Source organism: Melanostigma gelatinosum (genome assembly GCF_949748355.1).
Source record: "Melanostigma gelatinosum genome assembly, chromosome: 2".
Classification (NCBI taxonomy): domain Eukaryota; kingdom Metazoa; phylum Chordata; class Actinopteri; order Perciformes; family Zoarcidae; genus Melanostigma; species Melanostigma gelatinosum.
The window spans coordinates 13,839,787-13,858,787 of record NC_136635.1 but is presented as its reverse complement, the minus strand read 5'-3'; the positions used below and the strand labels follow the sequence as shown (position 1 = coordinate 13,858,787).

Below are 19,001 nucleotides of genomic sequence, written 5' to 3'. Positions count from 1 at the left end.
TATCTTTCGACATTCGTGCATCTAACTATTAACTATGTCCACTAGAAATACCTTTACTTTAGGAGATTATATACACTGGGTGGCGTTATTGGTTAGTTATGGGAGCTTTTGGCCTGCATATATAATGTGAAAAGTTTTCATGATGATCATTGAAATATATTTCAAACATTTGCATTATTGTTGTAAGCATACATGTTTCGTACATTTAAATGATCTAGTATGATAAAACAGTAGATAGGATAATAGTTCAACCTCTCATGTCAAATTTAACTTACAAGGTAGAACTCATCTCAAACTGTATTCATAAATCACATGAACCCTGCATGTCACCTTTTCCCTTTCGTGTTGTGTTTAGGAACACAGTAAAGAAACATACTCAGAGTTGACCCAAAAGCAGCCTCAGGACACATGGCAGACAGGTGAAGGCTATAGTCTACTCAGGTTTAAAGACAGGCTTACAGTGAGCAACTCGAAGGCAGTGAGATGATCTGGCAGAGGATAAAGTAGTTTGCTTAATGAAGTAATTAGGAGCAGGTGTGCAGGCAGGGACAGGCGATGGACAGAGGATGGTGCTTGGTGGACAGATGGGGAATGGAGTTATGTTGTCAGTGCTGCCTCACACACACATACTGCTTGTGTCCGTTCAGCCATACACAGGCCAAACTTTTGCATTTCAAATCTATTGCTGATGCATCCCAACTCAATCTGAAATTCATCACTAAACCTCAGAGCTTTGGCTGAATAAGTTAAATAAAATCCTCTAAAACATAAAAAATGATCAACATGGGCAGGGCTGGGTCAGGGTCATACGCCCTATCTCAGAATCAGAACTGTACGTTACACATACAAGGAATCTAACTTGGTGAATGGTGTTTCACAATAAACTGAGTGCAACAGTATGAGACAATTTAAAAATATGAAAAATGTACAATAAAATATGGTAAACAAACAAATAAGAGTATATTAAAACGAGTGTATTATTAAAGTGTCAAGTACATATTAATAGAGAAAAATGAGCAGGGGTGTGTAACTGTAAGAAATTGTCCTGGGGATGTAAGTGTCTGAGTCAGTGGGGGTCTCGTCTATTATAGGCTCATGGTCATTGAAGTATTACAAGCACAAGCTCTTCTGATATTTCTCTCTCCACCGTCTGCAGAGTCTGAGACATTGGTTGTAGCCTATAGACGATTTCACAGTTTATAAACATAAACATTCCAAATGTGTCCCAGTGTTTGTTTGTGAGGGAAGCTGCCACCAAATACATCACTTGCCTCCATATCATCCAATACCAAAATCCAGTTGCATTCGCCTGGTTTCAACCAGTAGAGAGCAGTAGCTATGCATAATTATAACACAATATGTAGAATTCATATGTACAATCTTCTCTGTGCTTTGTTTAGATAGCCAGGCCAGCCGCACATGCCTTCCAGTTAGTGCATGTTGGTACTGGCATAGCTTACAGCTAAAACTTTTAACAACGCTCAGATGCAATATGCTCTTGGCAAATGTCCTGCTGTTAACACAGATCTTCATTAACCCACAACAACAATCTTCTGGCCAATGGCTTGAGGTGTTTTCATATTTTCTGCCTTGTCCTATAAGGGCCACTGGGTGGTGACAAAATACTGCACCAACAGTATCCCCAAAGCTTGATGAATCATACCTTTCTTTTTATTATAACAGCTCTCTTGGTTTGCTTGTGTTACTTGCCAGATTTGTTACCGTCTGTCAATATTTGGAAACCATTTACAGTCAGATGACAAATACTGGGCAGTGACATTTAGGCCTTTACAAGTGAGTATTCATTATGTTCTGCTGAGCAATTCCCATTATTTTTGAATATTTATCTTAGATGTAAAAGTACAATTTTAAAAGTACATTTAGAATAAGACTTAGGACTACAACACACACACACACACACACACACACACACACACACACACACACACACACACACACACACACACACACAATGTGTCGACTGCCGACAGTGGCAGCCTGTTAGACAGGTTACACCCTGAGAGTGGCCTCACCGCCCAACATCATTTCAAGGCGAGCCTCAGTCTGGCTGGAGACTGGTTGTGAGAAGTGGATACCAGTGCCACCCATGCATTTCAAAATAGCTTTCCTTTGAGTCGGCTTTTCAGTTGCATTTTTATTTGTCTCAGGAGAGGGTGGGACTGAATTACTGTACAAGATTCGTGAGCTAACTTAAAAAAAAAAAAAAAAAGTAATTCATTAAAAGATAATTTTAAGTCAGACAGGAAAGGGCAGTCAAAGGAGATGAACTGGATATGATACAGAGGCAGAGTCACTTGAATCCTTCCGTCTGTGTATGAAGTTCAAATGATTATTCCACATGCAGCATGTAAACATTTTATATTATGGCTTCACAAACTAAAGCACCAATACTGCATATTGCATGGAATTATCAGTTGCACCTAAACATGGCTCCTTTTGGTTACTGCTTAACCTGACAGAAGCTAAAAGGCCTAATTGCGCACATGTAAATTACATTTTAAAGCACACAAGAAAGGCATATGCACAAGAACTTTTTATAAATGTTGTTGGTATAAAGTTCGAATGGATGGTTGATTTGCACAAACAAGAGTGAAAGGCCCGTAAAACAGCAAAACAAATGTTAAAGGAAATTGCTGTTCGATTTGACATTGTTACCTACATGCATGTGCTTTATGATGCACTGGAGTGGACAAAGTTCAGCCCGTTGTTAGGTAGTCCCAAAGCTGCGCATGCCCAGTTGTTTCTCTCCCATCACCTAATGAATATTTAAGCCTATTCCGCGTGCAGCGTCGTCTGATTGGACCTTCTGGCTCCGTTTCCTGTGTTGTGTTTTTAGAGCCGAGTCCTGAGGACACTGCTCGCTCCGTAAATTGCTGCAGCTCCGTGTTTGAGAGCACTGCTCCGCCGCTGTCAGCGTAGGACTCTGATCTGTCTGCACAATGGACGGAGGACACTGCTGAGGATCCCTGCATCCATGCTTTCTGGAGTTTATCGGGAATATCTTCTTTTGACTTGGATTTGGTCCTCTGGCTTTAGGTCGAACAATTAAGAGAGTTGTTGTTTTTTTTGATACAGTGTGAATTTCAAGGAGGTTTGTGACGTTACTGGATCGCGGAGAATACGACAGAGAAGACTGCGATTGTTGTACTGAAGGCAGAGGATGGTGAGTTATATGTACACTGGCTCATATTTTAATATCAATAATATCAAATTTAGTATCAATAACACGTGTTATTGATACTTCTATTATGGCACAGTTGCTATAAAGAAACAGACGTGTAGTCGATATATCGTCAATTTAATGTCGGTTCTGTCATGGTTGTCTCTTCACACTTTGTCCATTAACCAAATCAGAAATGATGACCAACTCCAGTTTCTGCTACTTTACTTGACAAATTGCTTTATTGTTGTTGTGAGAAAAGCTATATAGGTGTCATTTGTTGGTATTTCTTTAATTATTGATGGTACGTTGTTTTGGTGTTTATTCCCATTTTGATCATCAATCCACAATCAGTAAAAGTCGCCTCTGTCTGTCTTTGACTGTTTCCTCCTCTGTCTTCATCCTGACAGTCTCTCTGGCTGCCATAGACTTTGCATAGGCTACAGTGAAAGTAATTAGACAGCACTGACCCACAGCTGGAGAATTACACCTGTGCCAGTGACACCCAGAGAGGATGCAATGTCACAAACATTTCTCATTAGGTGCAGCCTTTTCTTTAAAACGGGTTCGTCATGGGAGGAGAGGCAGCCGTGGAGCATGTGTCAGGTGGAGTGTGTGTGTGTTGCATGTGTGCAGGCAGCATTGTTGTTGTGGTGTGTGTCAGACAGGTTTTTCCTGGTTACTGAATGCCATCCCTGGAGCAGACACGCCTTAGAGCTAAGTTATGGAGGAGGTCATGTGGCCTAGTTGTTGTGGTTTGGCAACAATTCTTCAAGCTACAGCTTTCTGTAGCATAATTCCCACTTTGGCTTATGAACATAATAATGCAGCTTTTTAGCACTTATTAATGTCTTTGACAGTATGGCTGCTTCTTTGTAATTGGATCACATCACTTTTAACCAAACATATACGTTTGTGTTGGGCTTAAATTTGCCTTCAGGGATATCGAAATATTTGTTTGCATCTTAGCCGGCATCATTGCAGCTTCATGCTTTTGTTCACACACACACACACAATGTCCATTCAAAACAGGCAGGACTAAAACCTGTTGGCATTCTGCGATTCAAAGTGTTGTATTGAACTCGTAGTTCGGGTTGCCTAGAGACAAACCGAAAGGACAAAGGTTGCCTAATATGCAGTCAGCATAACAGAGTAGGATTTGTTTTTAAAACAAAGAGAGTATCATGTAGAGCGTAGAAGAGAGAGAAAATAGTCTGGTTGTCATCCTAACTGTCTGGAATAGCAGACACCAGCATCGCTCACTGGTTCTTTCTCTGCCAGATGCTGAATAGCAAGTCGGTATGACAGCAGATGGTTTGCATTAGTTTCTCCTACAGGGAGGTGCGTAGCGAGAAACCCCCATCTCCCTTCATTTCAAAGCTGGCGCTCCATTTCCAAACCGATCACTGCTGTACAGATTTGCTCAGGAATTCAAGCCGTCTCTCTAAAAACAGGACGAACACCCATTCTGTGGACCTGGGGAACTCGTTAGGCTTGTCGCTGTGGTTCAGTACACTCGCACACTCTCAACCAGTTCCGTACGTCATTTGTACAAAACTGTGTGTTCAATGCTGCTGCTTGTTGTGACGGACATCAGGAGTGTTGACTTCTTCGACTGTTGCACTTGTTGTAAATCATTCTGGATAAGAGAAGCATATAAATTGCACATTGTACATTTCTGTTGTCACGTTTGTGAGCTTTTCACTTTGTATGACATAAACTTGAGTCAATTCTGGTTTTTACTTATTTTTGCAACATTTCCATTTCATGATTTAAACATTAGGGATGGCTAAGCGTTGTTTCAACGTCATTATTTCAGTGTTGTCTCTCACCAAAATAAGCATATTTCGATTCACATTTCATCAGTGAGTCACCGAGGGATGACATCAAGGCTTCTTGTATTCCAGTAAATGTGAAACATGATATTGAACCCTGGAAGTGGTGAAGTGAGGAGCACCCAGCAGTTCGTGTGTGTGTGTGTGTGTGTTACCCCTCCTAGGGCCAAGAGTTGAGAGTAGCTGCCCAGTGTGGCTCTATGTGTATGCCTCAGCCTTGTTTTCAAACTGACCGCCAACCATGGACGCCTTTACTCCTCTACTTACCGTAGTTCTGGTTTCATCGTCTCAGCCGCCATGCTTTCACTGTGAATGATGGGGAGAGGATGCAACACAGCAACTGAACAGAGCGCTATACACATTGTCTCAGGGATCAACTGGCCAATAATTACACAGCTGTAATATTTAATGGAGTTATCATGGGGTGCAATTTGAATCACATCAGCTGTAGCGGGGTAACAGTAATTACATGTTTAGCCATGCTACAGGCGGGGCTCTATCAATGGCAATGCTGGTCAGTCCCTCCACTGCTTTTGTTCAGACTGAAATCTCCCAATACCTTTTGCATGTGTTGCCGTAACATTTGGTACAGATATTGGTGACCAGAGGGTCAATCGTCATGATGTTGGTCAAACCTGCTGCACACATGCTCAATGCACCGCAGTGCCTAAGTGCAGCTGCTAATTGAAATAAGGGGTTACATTAAGCACAGCAGTATCTGCAGCTGTTCTGGGTTTGTGTTCTCACCGTTGGTGAACATGCCCATCAAACTACTAAGAGTGAAGTTGATGGAATTGTTTTATCAGAGTTGATTAATCATCTTTAGCACCTAAGTGTCTGTGCTGAAATTCATTTTCTCAAACATTTTTCAAAAAGCTGTAGGGTGTTAAACTAAATTGTCCTGCTCAGCTGTTTTTAGATCCTTCTCAATGCCTGAACAGACCACTTCTCTTTTTCTTCAATGAAGATAATAAAGTAAATTGACTTTGTCATAAATTCTCTTGTCTGTGTCAACATATTCATGTAAGTACTGCACCGTGTAACGACCTTGAATGCTTGTTTAGTTTGTTTTCCTTGTTCTCAGACCATGAACCAAGCAGTGTCCTGTCATAACCGCACATTTGCATGTTTGACTTTCCTCATCGTGGACGGGGAACAAGTTCAGACTCTTGTGCTCCGGTCTTCTCTGATAGTTTCCCATCGTCACATGCCAGCCAGTGTTCGGCTTTGTAATATGTCCAGCTCATTGGTCTTTAACTTGTCACTTGCGGTCTGTTTGGCCTGATTGCGATTGTTTAACCGTACTTCCTCACAGATACACTGGACTGGCTCATCTCAAAAAGGACCTTTTATTTATCCAAGGGCAGTCGTATGGTGTTTCAATGAATATCTTACAGTGATCTCCACAAAATATCAAGTTGAGCGTATATATTTTGGGCAAAGACCATGTGGGAAAAACATGGTAGACAGAACAAGAACTGAGTCAGAGCTTTTAAAAGCCTTGTCAGATGTTATGTTTCTCTGGAGGGACGTGAAGGAACTGACTGGAAACAAAGTCAAAATTAGCTGGTTTGAATTTGTTGTCTTTTTTGGCACATGCCCCGTGGCGGGGCTGAGTCAGTGCATTTCTCAGCATGCAATCATGCAGCGACTGTCGTGTTGGAATAGTATCCTCTTGAACTTAAAGGTTATTTTCATCCTTCAACATGGTTTTACAGTGTACTAGTTATACTGTCCTCTACTATGTCAGCCAAATATAATGCTGTGGTTACTTACAGCTGGGTCACAATAACATTAACAAAACTAAAGACCTCATGAGCCATATGCCCTACACAGGGCATTCAACAGCGTTATCGTCTGATGATCTGATTGAAATGGGCTGCTCGACATCTGAAAACTGTCCATCTCAAAGATATTCTGCTGTGTTGAACAGATTTACTCCTTCAAATTATGGTTAACACGGCCATTAACGAATATTGATCCATGTGAGGTTTAATTGTACTTAATAAATTAACAGTTTAGTTTAAAAAATGTCACAATGAGAAAGAATATCGCCAATAACAGTGACTGTATGTTAGCAGCCCATGTTCCTATTTGTAATACAGTCAGCACAGCATGTCTACCTACTCAGTTTTAATTGCTATTGGGGCTGATGGTCTCTTGTGTACAATACAATTGTCTTCTGATTGGAATCCAGCTTTTCTATTCCTGCACTCAGCTTGTTATTGTTCATAACAGACGGATAAATTACTGACGTGAAGCCGAGTAAGCAAATCAAGCTCGATGCAAACTTTGATGCACTTCTTGTTTTAAGTCAGCACCTATAATTTATCAAAGCGGCGGCCATTTCTTGCCCTCTTTTTTTAGATACTCGGGACGAACACATCTGTAAGAGTACTGTGTATTTATTTTTTTCAACACTTCACCACTGCTCTTTAATTAGGCGAATCACAGGATGCATCATCAACCAGTGCTGGCTGGAGCTCCATTCACCACATACTGAGAAGCAGCGCATTGACTTTCTGTGCCGTCAGTGCCTGCGTTAAACTGCTGAGTCATTCTTTTAGGTCCATTATGACTGTATTCACTTTGGTGGAGTTGAAAATGTCAAAGTCATTAAACTCCCATTTATCATATGCATGCACTGCACGCACCCCTTCACCCAATGAACATGCAACAGAAAACACGAATGCACTTGTCGTCACATTTATAGAGAAGCAGTCAAAAGCTGTTTTAGTTTCACTTACAGGAGGTTTTGTCATGAATATTAAAGTCGATAGAGCCTCCTATGGGTTTTGAATCGACTAAAACTCTCTGGAGAACAAGTGATGTTTACTGAAACCACGTGATGTCAGGACAATGCATTTTTTACTCTTAGATTAAAGTGAGCTTTCTCACAGTAACGTGAGGCACCTTTGACCAATGTCAGCCTTCCAGCACTTCCAAACAGTTTTTGCATACGGCGGAATAATTCCTGTAATTTGACTTGTTTTCAGAGATGCACCTCTGTTTTTGACCGAGTCCTGGAGGTCTGTTTCAAGTTTATTTGTTAAAATATGATCTAGAGATATTAGATTTACAGAGAAAACGGAAGACTTTTGTTCAGGGATACAATGGCTCAGCTTCAGCAGGAAGCTCTCTTTGAAACCTTTGTAGACTTTGACTTCAGTAATTTGCTTCTCTCATGGAAGCTGTTTATTAAAGTGAGCTGCTGCTGTAGCTCGTTAGTGCTGATACTAGAGGGCCTTTCTGCCCATGGTATATTCTGAATGAATGGAGGCATTATTATGTCGTCAAAAACATAAAACGCTGGGTTACGGACATAATCTAAGCCATCTTTAGTAAAATGCTAGCAACCCACTTAAAAAGATATCTTCTCTAAATTCCAAATTCTGTCTTTTTTTGCTCAATTTATTCGTCAAAGCTAACATTTGATGAGCCCATAATGTTCCTCTTATGTCTGAAGACGTGATGGAGGCATGAAGATGATTCATGAGTGGCAGGAAACACAAGAAAGCCCTGGCATGTTTGGTGGCCTTTCACCAAATCAAGCTTCCCCTTCTCCTCAGATTCAGATTGAAAGAGTCTGCAGCTTGTGTCTAACGTGTATTCGGTTGCTACTAGGGAAGATGCTGGTTTGGATTTCGGTGATTGAAACTTGAGACTGAAGCCCTGTTGTGGTACAAGGCATGGCTGTGAATGAGTTTCCACTGCAGATGGTTTGTTTACATTCAACCACTACTGAGGCTGCTTTAAAAATAAAATGTACAGTAGTTTGTGACACGTCTTCAGCTGAATTAAACCTCATTGTCTTTGATATTTAGTTTTATTAGCAGCCTTGCTGCCGTTGTCATCCTCTTAAGAGACTGAGATTAAAGTTTAAAGTCAGCTGCTCGGAAGTTTCCACGGTTTTACGATACTCGGAAAAAGAAAAGTGCTGCCACTCGTCACAAGTTGAAACTCTGTGCTGTTCATTTTGAGATGTGTTAAAAGTTGTCCAGTGTCTGTTTACACTTGATCATTATGTCCTCTTTCTTTCTCTGGGAGGGACGGTGCTCAGCCCTGCCCTGCAGGCACAGCATTATAACATCATCACAACCAGTCAGTCCTCATGTTACCAAATCCCAGCAGAACGATACACTTCATTCCTCCCTTGTGTGTGTGACCTCGAGCAGCTCAGATCCATCACAGCATGAGAATTCGAGACATGGAAACAAAGCACGAGGCTTGTTGGTCTGCATTATTTATATTGTTGCAGTCCCAATAACAGTTAAAGTTAAGAAGTGAAAAGGTGGCTTGTGCGCCCAGCTATCCTCTACTGTATGTGCAGGTGTGTATCACTCACAGGTGAAAAAAAGTTTATGTTCATTATCACTCATGTTACACATTTCACATTTCCTGTAAACCATTTCCAGTGACTTTGGCTCCAAGCCTTTGCATCAATAGGAGATTATTGTTTTCCACATATGACAACAATTAGGCGAGGACCTCAGGCGAGGACCACTGGCATTGTGGCTGTAGTTTCTAACAATTGACTGTCAAGGAAGATAAGTAATAAGATGTTTAAAAAGAGAGACTGTGTATCGAAGCCTAAGCCTAATATTTGAGGCTGCAGGCTATATATTCCTCCTTACAATCCCAACAGACCTTTCTGATATTTTTCCACAGTCAGTTGGCAAGTAAAGGAACAGGAAGCTTCCTGTCTTCCTCTACTGTATGCTGTAGAGCCAGATGTGACTGCGTGTTGTTTGAAGTGGCGCAAAATGTGGATTTGCTTCTTGGGAAAAATAAAAAACGCTTTCGTCATTTTGTTTTTTAACTTTGAAAATTTCAGCACCACAACTTGAATTTTATGTTATATACTTTTTGCAATCTTCAGTGAGAATTTTCAACAGTTAGTTTAGAGTTTTTCTGCTCTTTATAATTTAATTTGGTGTGGATACACTCTTTAATCAAGTTCCAGCCTCATCTGGAGATTTCAGCACTAAGATGATCTTTGAAGTGTGTGTGTGTGCGTGTGTGTGTGTGTGTGTGTGTGTGTGTGTTTGTGTGTGTACAGGGCTCAGTGTGACCTTAATGAGCATCCCATACTTATGAAGTTCAGACCGGTTCAGACTGCCTCACACTGTGGATCACTGCTCCTGTGACACCACACACAGACTCTGCTTCTTCCACTTTGCCTCTCATCATTGTTTATCTTCTCCCTCTACCTTGGAAAGGCCAACCATCTCAGTCAGCAGTTTCATCTGCCTCTGGTCCGATTACACGCAGTGAGTGATATAGATAAAGTGCAAACGCAAGCGAGACAGACCAGGTGGAAATTCTGTTTAGAGAGTAACACCATTTAATCTGTCAAATCAGCCCACACATTACTGGCGTGAATGTATGTTGAAGCCTCTTTTGCCACAGTTCAGGAGGGGACAGTCTCGGTTCACATTATAGCTCTATTAGTAGTTTGAAATAGTGTCCTGTAGTAGCACTAGACAAAAATAATGACGATAAGCTTGGACGGTATTAATGTACAACGGTATGATTTCAGGCCATTTGTCGCTGAATTAATGCTCCCCAAGTTCCAGCATCTTGCGTTCCACCTGCTGATTAAAGCAAAGGGGATTTGCCACGAAGTTAGCAGGCTCACTTGAGGTGGACTGACCTTTAATCCGGCTATGCTCATTTTAGTGACAAGCCGCTCGTCCTCGTCATATACTTTATACCCCAGTGAAACATCAGGAAGGTATGAAAGTTAGCGTACCATATTTTCGCTTCATTTTAGTGTAGCAATGATCTTGCAGAGGTTTCAGACTTGAGTAGGTCATTTATAAAAGCATACATTTGGGTGCCTTTTGTGTTACAACAGATAGAACATACTGTATGTGGCTGTGTGATAACACACTTGTGAGCAGGGACTGTTTTGAAAAGTAGTCCTTGTTGGTGCATTAAAAATCTGATAATTAGAGAGTCCACTTCAAAAAGTATTTTATTCACAAGGTTTCCAAGTTGTAGGGTTGTTGAAAAAGTGAAGCTGGGGAGATAAACAATAAGTGAGCAGCTTGAAAAGGACAAGCTGAACTTGGTTCTCTTGCATTAATAATGTGATTCTCAGGTTGGAGGACAAAGTCTCCCGAAAATGTTTGAGCCTATCAACAAGGATCTACAGGACATCACTGTTTGACAATTCTGTAACTTTGTCAAACTAAATGAAGCTGACTCATTGTGCACGATGATGGATTGTCTATCACAAGCAAGTTTTAAGTCGCTGTACGTTGATTTCCATACTGTACTGAAATGAACTGCTTGAGGGAAGGAAATCAATAAAATAAACCTCATGGTATAATTTGGAAACTGGTTCTCAGTAGCGTAAAGAATAGGCTAAAACACGCAAAACCACTGGCATGGTGCTTGAAGTGTTCTGTTTGCTGCATGACGACTAAATATTTGATCTTTTAGAATATCGTGCAGATTTGTTAAAGGTCATGCAACAGTGTGATCTCTAACATGCATCAGGGAATAACTGTTTTGTAATTTGAAAAACTGAGCTGAGCAAATGTTGAATCATGACACACTGATCAGGCGAACCCCCCCCCCCCCCCCCCCAGTGCTTTTACTGTGACTATAAATGCTAAACTCAACATGTTGTTCTGATGGCGAGGCAACTCTTTTGTCTACATTTGGACCACATAATTGTTTAAATATTTAAAAAAAATAATACTTTACACTCCGCAAAACCCATCGGAAAAATGACAAAATGCAGGCATGAATTAGAGCATTTACAAATGTATTTTAGGTTGCCAGAACAAAACAAAAAACAAAAGTAATTTCAAAGGTCTGAGAGTCTTTTGGAAACTCTCCTCCATGACTGGAATTACCCTGAATTTGTAATTTAATTTGTGATGCGTGTTTACCAAATTAGATTACTCGGGTCTTTGTCCTTAGCTCTGCTGCCAGCAGGCTTTTCAAAAACACAGTTGTTGGTAGTTGAGTGCTGATGGTCATTTGGAAATAGCCGTCACATCTGAGTCACTGCTGTTAGCCAGTTATTCATAGCTCTACATCCACATCTTTTTACATTTTACTACCAGTTGCTTTTGAACGATTCTAAAGAGGAGATATTAACAGCAGTAATATATCGTCATGCAGTTCGTGCATCTGAGAAATAGATGTTCTGTGTGTAAGGTCTGATTGTTAAGTTTATTAAGAGGAAGGATTATTCATTTTCAACACAACTACAGAAACGTTTACTGTGTGTTTTATTGTCGAAGCTATAATTCTTGAAATTTTGTGTTTTCGGAACAGGACGTTTTCAATCAACGTTGACTTTAGAAATCAGGTCAAGTATGCTGGTACGTGGTGGCACTGCTCATCTAATACGTGAGAGCTCATCAGACACGGGGTCTCTCCTAAAGCGGTCCGCTCCAGGCCCAAGTCAAAGTCACATCCTCTGAAATGCTTTGGGCATTTTCCTGGAGTTGCATTCAGTACATGAGCGGTCAGTCCGGCATGGAGCACGAAGCAGGCTGTGCAGTTAAGCCAGATTTAGCTTCATAGGCTTCAACTAACACATCCTGCCGTTTGTACTTTAAAATGTTCTGATCTGATAATGACAAACAGGAGAATCGGCGTAGTCCTGTGCAGGAACTAATATTTCACCAGTATTCGATTTACCTTCAACACATGTCGTCCTCAACCATTTGCTTGCATTGAGGTTGTGCTATTTCTCCAGACTTTTGGTACGCAGTGATTAACAACTTTCGTTGCTTCTTATTTTAGAATAGAGGAATTTGTTCTTATGGATTTTATCCGGATTTGCCTCAGAGGGCAGAGCACAAATGTAGTCCTGACAGATGGTGGACTGTGTGTAAGGTCCTGGTGAGCGAAAGGAGAACGGCACAGAAGGGAGAAATGAGGGGAAAAGTGACGCGTATGATACCGAATCAAACCCAGCCATTTCCTGTCCCCCGAGCCAGAGCTGCTCAGCACTCTCCATATATGGGAATGGTATTTTCATGCAGGGAAACCCTGGGCTTATGGATCAGGACTGGTATTGGAATTCCTTTGTATTTAACTTCTGGGAAAAGGTCTGGTCCCATAGTTTGATTTTGGATCATCTGGAAGTCTTTGATTTTCAAATGGGGAAACTAATGAAGTTAAAACTGTCTGATGCTTCCATTGATAACTGTTGTTATCGTATCTGTCAAGTTATCATATATCGAACTGGCTCTGAACACGATATATGAGTGATGTCAGGCGCTCGGCTCTTTAATGAGTCCACGTGTTGCCGTGCTCGGCAGGAAGTCTGTGGTTCCATGGTGATGATGTTGTTATGGCCACCACATTTGTGCCAGACGTCCCTTGTGTGTGTGTGTGTGTGTGTGCGTGTGCGCGTGTGCGTGTGTGATTTCTTATCACAACACCGATATAATACAACTAATTGTGTTTTGAGTTGTGTGTGTTGCTGGTTTGTTTGAGGATAACTGGTTTGAATGGATGGACTTTGGTTATTGTTGTAACCACCAACACATACTTCATCTACTCGGTCACTTCTTTGTGAGCGAATACTCCCTACTGCCAACAAGTAATGATGGGCTGCTGTTGTGTTTACCTGCCGCTAAAATACAATTATTTACTGTCAATCTGAGAATTAAACAAAAAAAACGTTATCCTTAATGTACAATACATATGTTGTACTGCCTAAACTAAAATGTCCAATTCCCTTTATAAGGCGTTATTAAAGTTAGATTGTATTTAACATCTGCATACTTCAGTAACATCACAGTGTTACTGAAGGTTCAAATGAATAAATAAATATAGAAGTAAGTGAGCAGCCACTACCTCATTGGGTTATGCTTTTTATCCGCATTACAAGAAAATCTGGAATTCAGGAATATATCTTCATCATTTGCCAGATTGATAAAAGTATGTGAAATAATAATGTAAAAAGCCATTTTCATTTTCAAGCAGAGTGGTTGTTTCATGCACCCAGAAGAGTGTGTGTGTGTGTGTGTGTGTGTGTGTGTGTGTGTGTGTGTGTGTGTGTGTGTGTGTGTGTGTGTGTGTGTGTGTGTGTGTGTGTGTGTGTGTGTGTGTGTGTGTGTGTGTGTGTGTGTGTGTGTACATGCAGCCCTCCTTCGCTGTGCAGCTACTCCCTTAGTTCACTGCTGTAAGTAAGAATATTGTCTTAGTCCTCTTGCCTCATTACACAAGGCCTGAATCAAAACAGATGAACCAATCCTCAGAATATTAGATGTTTACCTCCTACATGTCCGGCTCATTACCTCTCCCTTCTTGAATCTGCACACTTTCATTCCAGACATAGCAGAGAGAGGTTAAATACAGCATTTTCAAGTGTTTTCACTCTGTGGCTGCCAGCGCTCTCTCTCTTAATGTCTGCTTTTAGAGAAAATGGTTTCATCTGTCATAGTACTATTAATAAGTAGGTTTGAAAACAGGCTTCACATCCACAATCTTCAGTCCAAACAGTTTTACATACATTTTGCCTGAAACTTTATTTTTGCTCTTAATCATTTGCCTAATATTATATGAGATCTCCTTGATGTTTGTGTCTCAATATTGGAAATCAACCTCTGCTTCCGTCTGCTATGTATGAACGACATCGATTGAATGTCTGTTCGTCCTGAAAGATGGATCTCTTCTTCAGGTGTTTCCCCTTTTTTTTAGGAAGCCTTTCCTTCACCGAATCAAGGGTTTTAAATATTGTAGCTTAAACAGATTGTAGATCCCTCAAAGACAAAATATTTCAAAGGAAAAATTGACTTTAAAGACTGGAACAATGTTTCTTCCTTCTCTACGTCTTAATTTGCTTCTTAAACTCCTATCAAATGTTCCTCCCCTCCTTTCACTCATTGTCAGGAGGTGCCTTTGTCACTGAGAGTGACATCAACCTGTCGTCGTTGCTAAGAAAGGAAGGAAGTCAGCATCTCTCTCTGCCACACCTAAAAAGCAGATGTTAATGGATGTGATCCGAAGAATTAATCAAGCTATAATTTGCTTCTCGCCTCCTGAGGTGAAAATACCTACAGAATTAGGGTGAAGAGCTGTCAACATTCCTCGTCATCTCCCATGCTATGACCGAGTCCGTAAAGTGGTTTTAATGTAGCTGTTGTAAAGAATGACGTCACCCTGAAGGATATTAAAAGCTAGCTGCCCCCCCCCCCCCCTTTGCTAAGTCATTTAGAGTTAATTACTGAATGCAAAATGACTTTCCACTGGTTTGTTTTGTATTGTGGTGTTACTTTGTGGATCAGGGGTTTTGCTCTTGGCTGTTTTTGTTTCATCGACTTCATATCTGTTGTTGTTTTACTCACAGTTTTGGTGTTTTGAAGAGTGATTGTTTCCATAACTAAAGATTAGTCAGTGTAAGTTCAGACGATTGTGTATATATTGTTCATTCCTGCATTGTATGATATTTTATGGGCTGTATAATATTGAAATCAAAGGGACACTACAACCTCTGACACTCAAAACATAAGTTTAGGAGCTGTTCTGGATCATTTTACGAAACGCCACAAATATCAACGGCTAGAGGAAAAGTCAGGGGATCATACTCTGACCACCAATGTCTGTCAACAATTCCATGGATATTTTTCCTCGAGTTGTAGAGATATTTAATTCTGGACCAAAGTGATGAACCGACTGACATCCAAAGAGACATTCCTCGATCAGGGTTAAAAATATAGATCAATGGTATGTTATAGGAATATATTATCCCTCCTCTTCTGCTACATCAAGTACAGTATCTCGCTGTTGAAGTACGACAGAATGATCGATTTTCTTCTCTCTGCTCCTTCCTCTTCAATCACTTGCTCACTGAAGAGGGAGGAAGTCAAGAGTTAACTTGTGTGTGTGGCTTAATGTTCTGGACTCTCTCTGCAGCTCTGAGTGGTTCTCCATCCAGGAGAAAGAGACTCACTCCTCACAGCACATTGTGACCCTCGTCCACAGTAGCAAGACAACACTGACTCATAGCGCATGATGAATGACCTCAGTTCTCCGGAGACTCACTCGGCTCAAACAAAAGCAGGAATGTAGGAACAAACCACGTTGTTAGGATGTGGACAAAAGTTGGGTCAGAGCATCTTTAACACTTGGACAAATAACACAAAGCACTCTTGGGAATCTGACTTTGCACTATTTCAACGTAAACTCAGCTCATTGTGCTGCTGGGATCAGAAAATGTGCACAACTTTGACTTTTCGTTGCTGTGATAATAACCATTTTCCCCTCGGCTTTCATTTTTAGTGATAAAACCGCACTACCTCGGCCTCTGAGTGTCCCGTAAAGACGCTCTTCCTTGACGTAGCAGTGCGTCAGTGTCACCTTGATGTCAGACTCTCGATGAGTCCACGCCATCTCATTGTGTCTTTCTCAGTGGACTAACAATTGCACTTTGTTTGTGTTTTGTTGCAGGGGAGCCGGGGGTACCGGTACCACTGGCAGAGCCACAATGTCAAACTCAGCGGAGTGGATGACATGGTGCTGCTCAGCAAGATCAACGAGGACGCCATCGTGGACAACCTCAAGAAGAGATACATGGATGACTACATCTTTGTATCCTTTGCTCACAATCGCAGCTCACACCCCGGCGAGAAATAGCCGAGCCCCAGTCTCATCCCTGCTATTCCCAGAATAGCTGACTGGTCATTCATAGTGTTGTTGTAGCAGTTGAGTAATAGTGTCAGTGTTGGGAGGTAACGCCTTCCACCCGAGTCTCTGCCATGTGCAGGGGGGGCCTCTTTGTACGTACCTCCACCCAGACCCGTTATCTCCCACTCCTTCACCAAAGTCAGGTTTTATCTCACTGTGGTGTAAGAAACAGCTGCTGTCGTCTTTTTTTTATTATTGTGGTGGGGATTTAAAATGGGGAGTTGTGATTTTCATACAGTAAATCTCACAAATGCTCTGTTTAGGTTTCTAAAGTGCAGCTGTGGCCACACACACACATACGCCATTCATGACGTCAAATGAATGAATGAATAACCCCCTTTGAAAAGCAATGCTGAGCAGCTCACGACATAAACTTCTTCCTCTCTCCGGCAGTGCTCAGGATAATAAAGTTTAGTAAATGCTGGCACGTTTAGGTTCAAAGTCTCTTGAGTCAGGCCTTTGATTTGGGTCAGTAAATAGCCGTCGCTGTGAGGTCTCCTTGCCAAGCCTGTGGGTCACTGTAGGCCACCCACAATAGCAGCTCTATTTGCTTTGTGCTGCATTTTGGCTTCAGGGCATAAAACCTCATTGTGTTGTATGGCCGGTCTATTCTCTGTCATTTGTAAGTCATGGCAGCCTTAGATTAAGTCATTTCTGTAAAAAATGTAATACAGATGTTTTTCCATTAAAGAGTGAATGTTTTACAATTCATGCATAACGTTTGCACTTCCAATAAGATGTTTTTTCTGCTGATTTGTTTGTCTTCCTTGTATGATCTTTAACCTTCTCAGACATATATTGGTCCTGTGCTCATCTCCATAAACCCTTTCAAGCAGATGCCCTACTTTGGGGAAAAGGAAGTTGAGATGTATCAAGGCGCAGTAAGTAGGATACTATATGACCTATGAACGCGTTTTCAATGGCTTCTGTTGTGTGAAAGATTCAGACCGGAAAACTCACTTCATACTGTGAAAGCACTGATATGTCTGGGGGTTTAAGATGGCAACAGTGCGAAGGACAAAGGCTTTGACATGAACTGGGTTAGTTGCAGTGCGAAGTTTCCAGTGGACTGGTGCAGATGTTGCTGTCAGAAACTTGACTCGACCATTGAGAACACTTGGCAGTACCTTCACAGCACAGCCTGTTTGAGTCTGCCTCCCCTCTTGGCCGGCCTGCTGAGAGTAAGCCAGGGACACACTGAAAGACTTCTAACTGCCTAACTGGCTGTGAAAACACTCAGCAATACACATGCCAGATTTAACAGTTTGGCAGATTACAGTTAAGTGTGGGTTCAGGTTTGCATCGTGTTATCAGCTCCAACTACAGAAAGTTCAGATTTGTTCAGAATTGTTTGAACCAACCATTAAGTTACCGACGCTGGAGGGCAAAGGATTTAGCATTTATAAGCTATCCTATTTGGTTTTATTTAGAGCAGATCAAGGCCTAAGCGGGGTTAATATATATTTTATATTTTTTAGTGTCAAGAAACGCTCCAAAAAGACCACATTCAATCACGTGTTAATCCGTCTCTCACTACTTCCCGACTTTCCTATCTGCCTGTCTCTTTGAAAAGGCTCGGTCATTTTCTAAAACAGCTGGCCACTGTCGTTTTTTGCAAATGTTATTCAAACAGGAGTAAATAGGGCATTTTTGGCGGATTATTTTCATTTGCAGATTAATACACATTTGGGGCTCGAGTGAGTATTTATAGCAGCAGGATGCTGTATATGCGGGATCAAGTCAAAATACAGTACAGTGCCCATGTTCAGCATAATGCTGGGATATGTCACCCAGCGCAACAGCGTGGCTGAAGTGAAGTGTATTTTGACAACAACAGAGGTCTATGAAACAAAAGAATAGATACCGGTAAATTAAGCGTTGGCTACACGGACAACAATAGTTTTGGATTAACAACCTCTACGAAGTTACAAACGCTGTGTGTTCATTGATTTTAATTCAATTCTTTTGTCAACTCTCAGGCTCAGTATGAGAACCCTCCTCACATCTACGCTCTGGCAGATTACATGTACAGAAACATGATGATTGACCGAGAGAACCAATGTGTCATCATCAGGTAAGACTTTGAAAATACAGTCATGCGTCATTCTCAGCCTTCGTTACACGTCAAGAACTAATCACATGTGACAAAAAATGTATTGAATGTTCATTTTATGAACTCACTCCTCTCTACATGCCCAGGATAGGAGAGAGTGTGAGAGAAAGACTTGAGATAGTGATCTGTACAATGTGATCTGTGAGGTACTTTGAACAAAGCGTAGCAGCTGCTGAGCCTCTGCAGGTTGTGATAATTGTCGGGAGGGGAA

At 41.3% G+C, this 19,001-nt stretch overlaps 1 protein-coding gene across 2 annotated transcripts in view; it reads left to right on the top strand.

The window, feature by feature from the left end:
• The first annotated feature begins 3,147 nt into the window (after nucleotides 1–3,147).
• The window catches only part of myo1ea (myosin IEa), a 42,437-nt gene continuing 26,583 nt past the window's right edge, over nucleotides 3,148–19,001 (top strand). For both annotated transcript variants that reach the window (XM_079282271.1, XM_079282270.1), the window contains exons 1-4: nucleotides 3,148–3,184; nucleotides 16,441–16,581; nucleotides 17,469–17,558; nucleotides 18,657–18,751. In XM_079282271.1, the coding sequence (XP_079138397.1) occupies nucleotides 3,182–3,184; nucleotides 16,441–16,581; nucleotides 17,469–17,558; nucleotides 18,657–18,751 (329 nt within the window). In that variant the 5' untranslated portion in view covers nucleotides 3,148–3,181. The remainder of the gene's footprint in view (nucleotides 3,185–16,440; nucleotides 16,582–17,468; nucleotides 17,559–18,656; nucleotides 18,752–19,001) is intronic.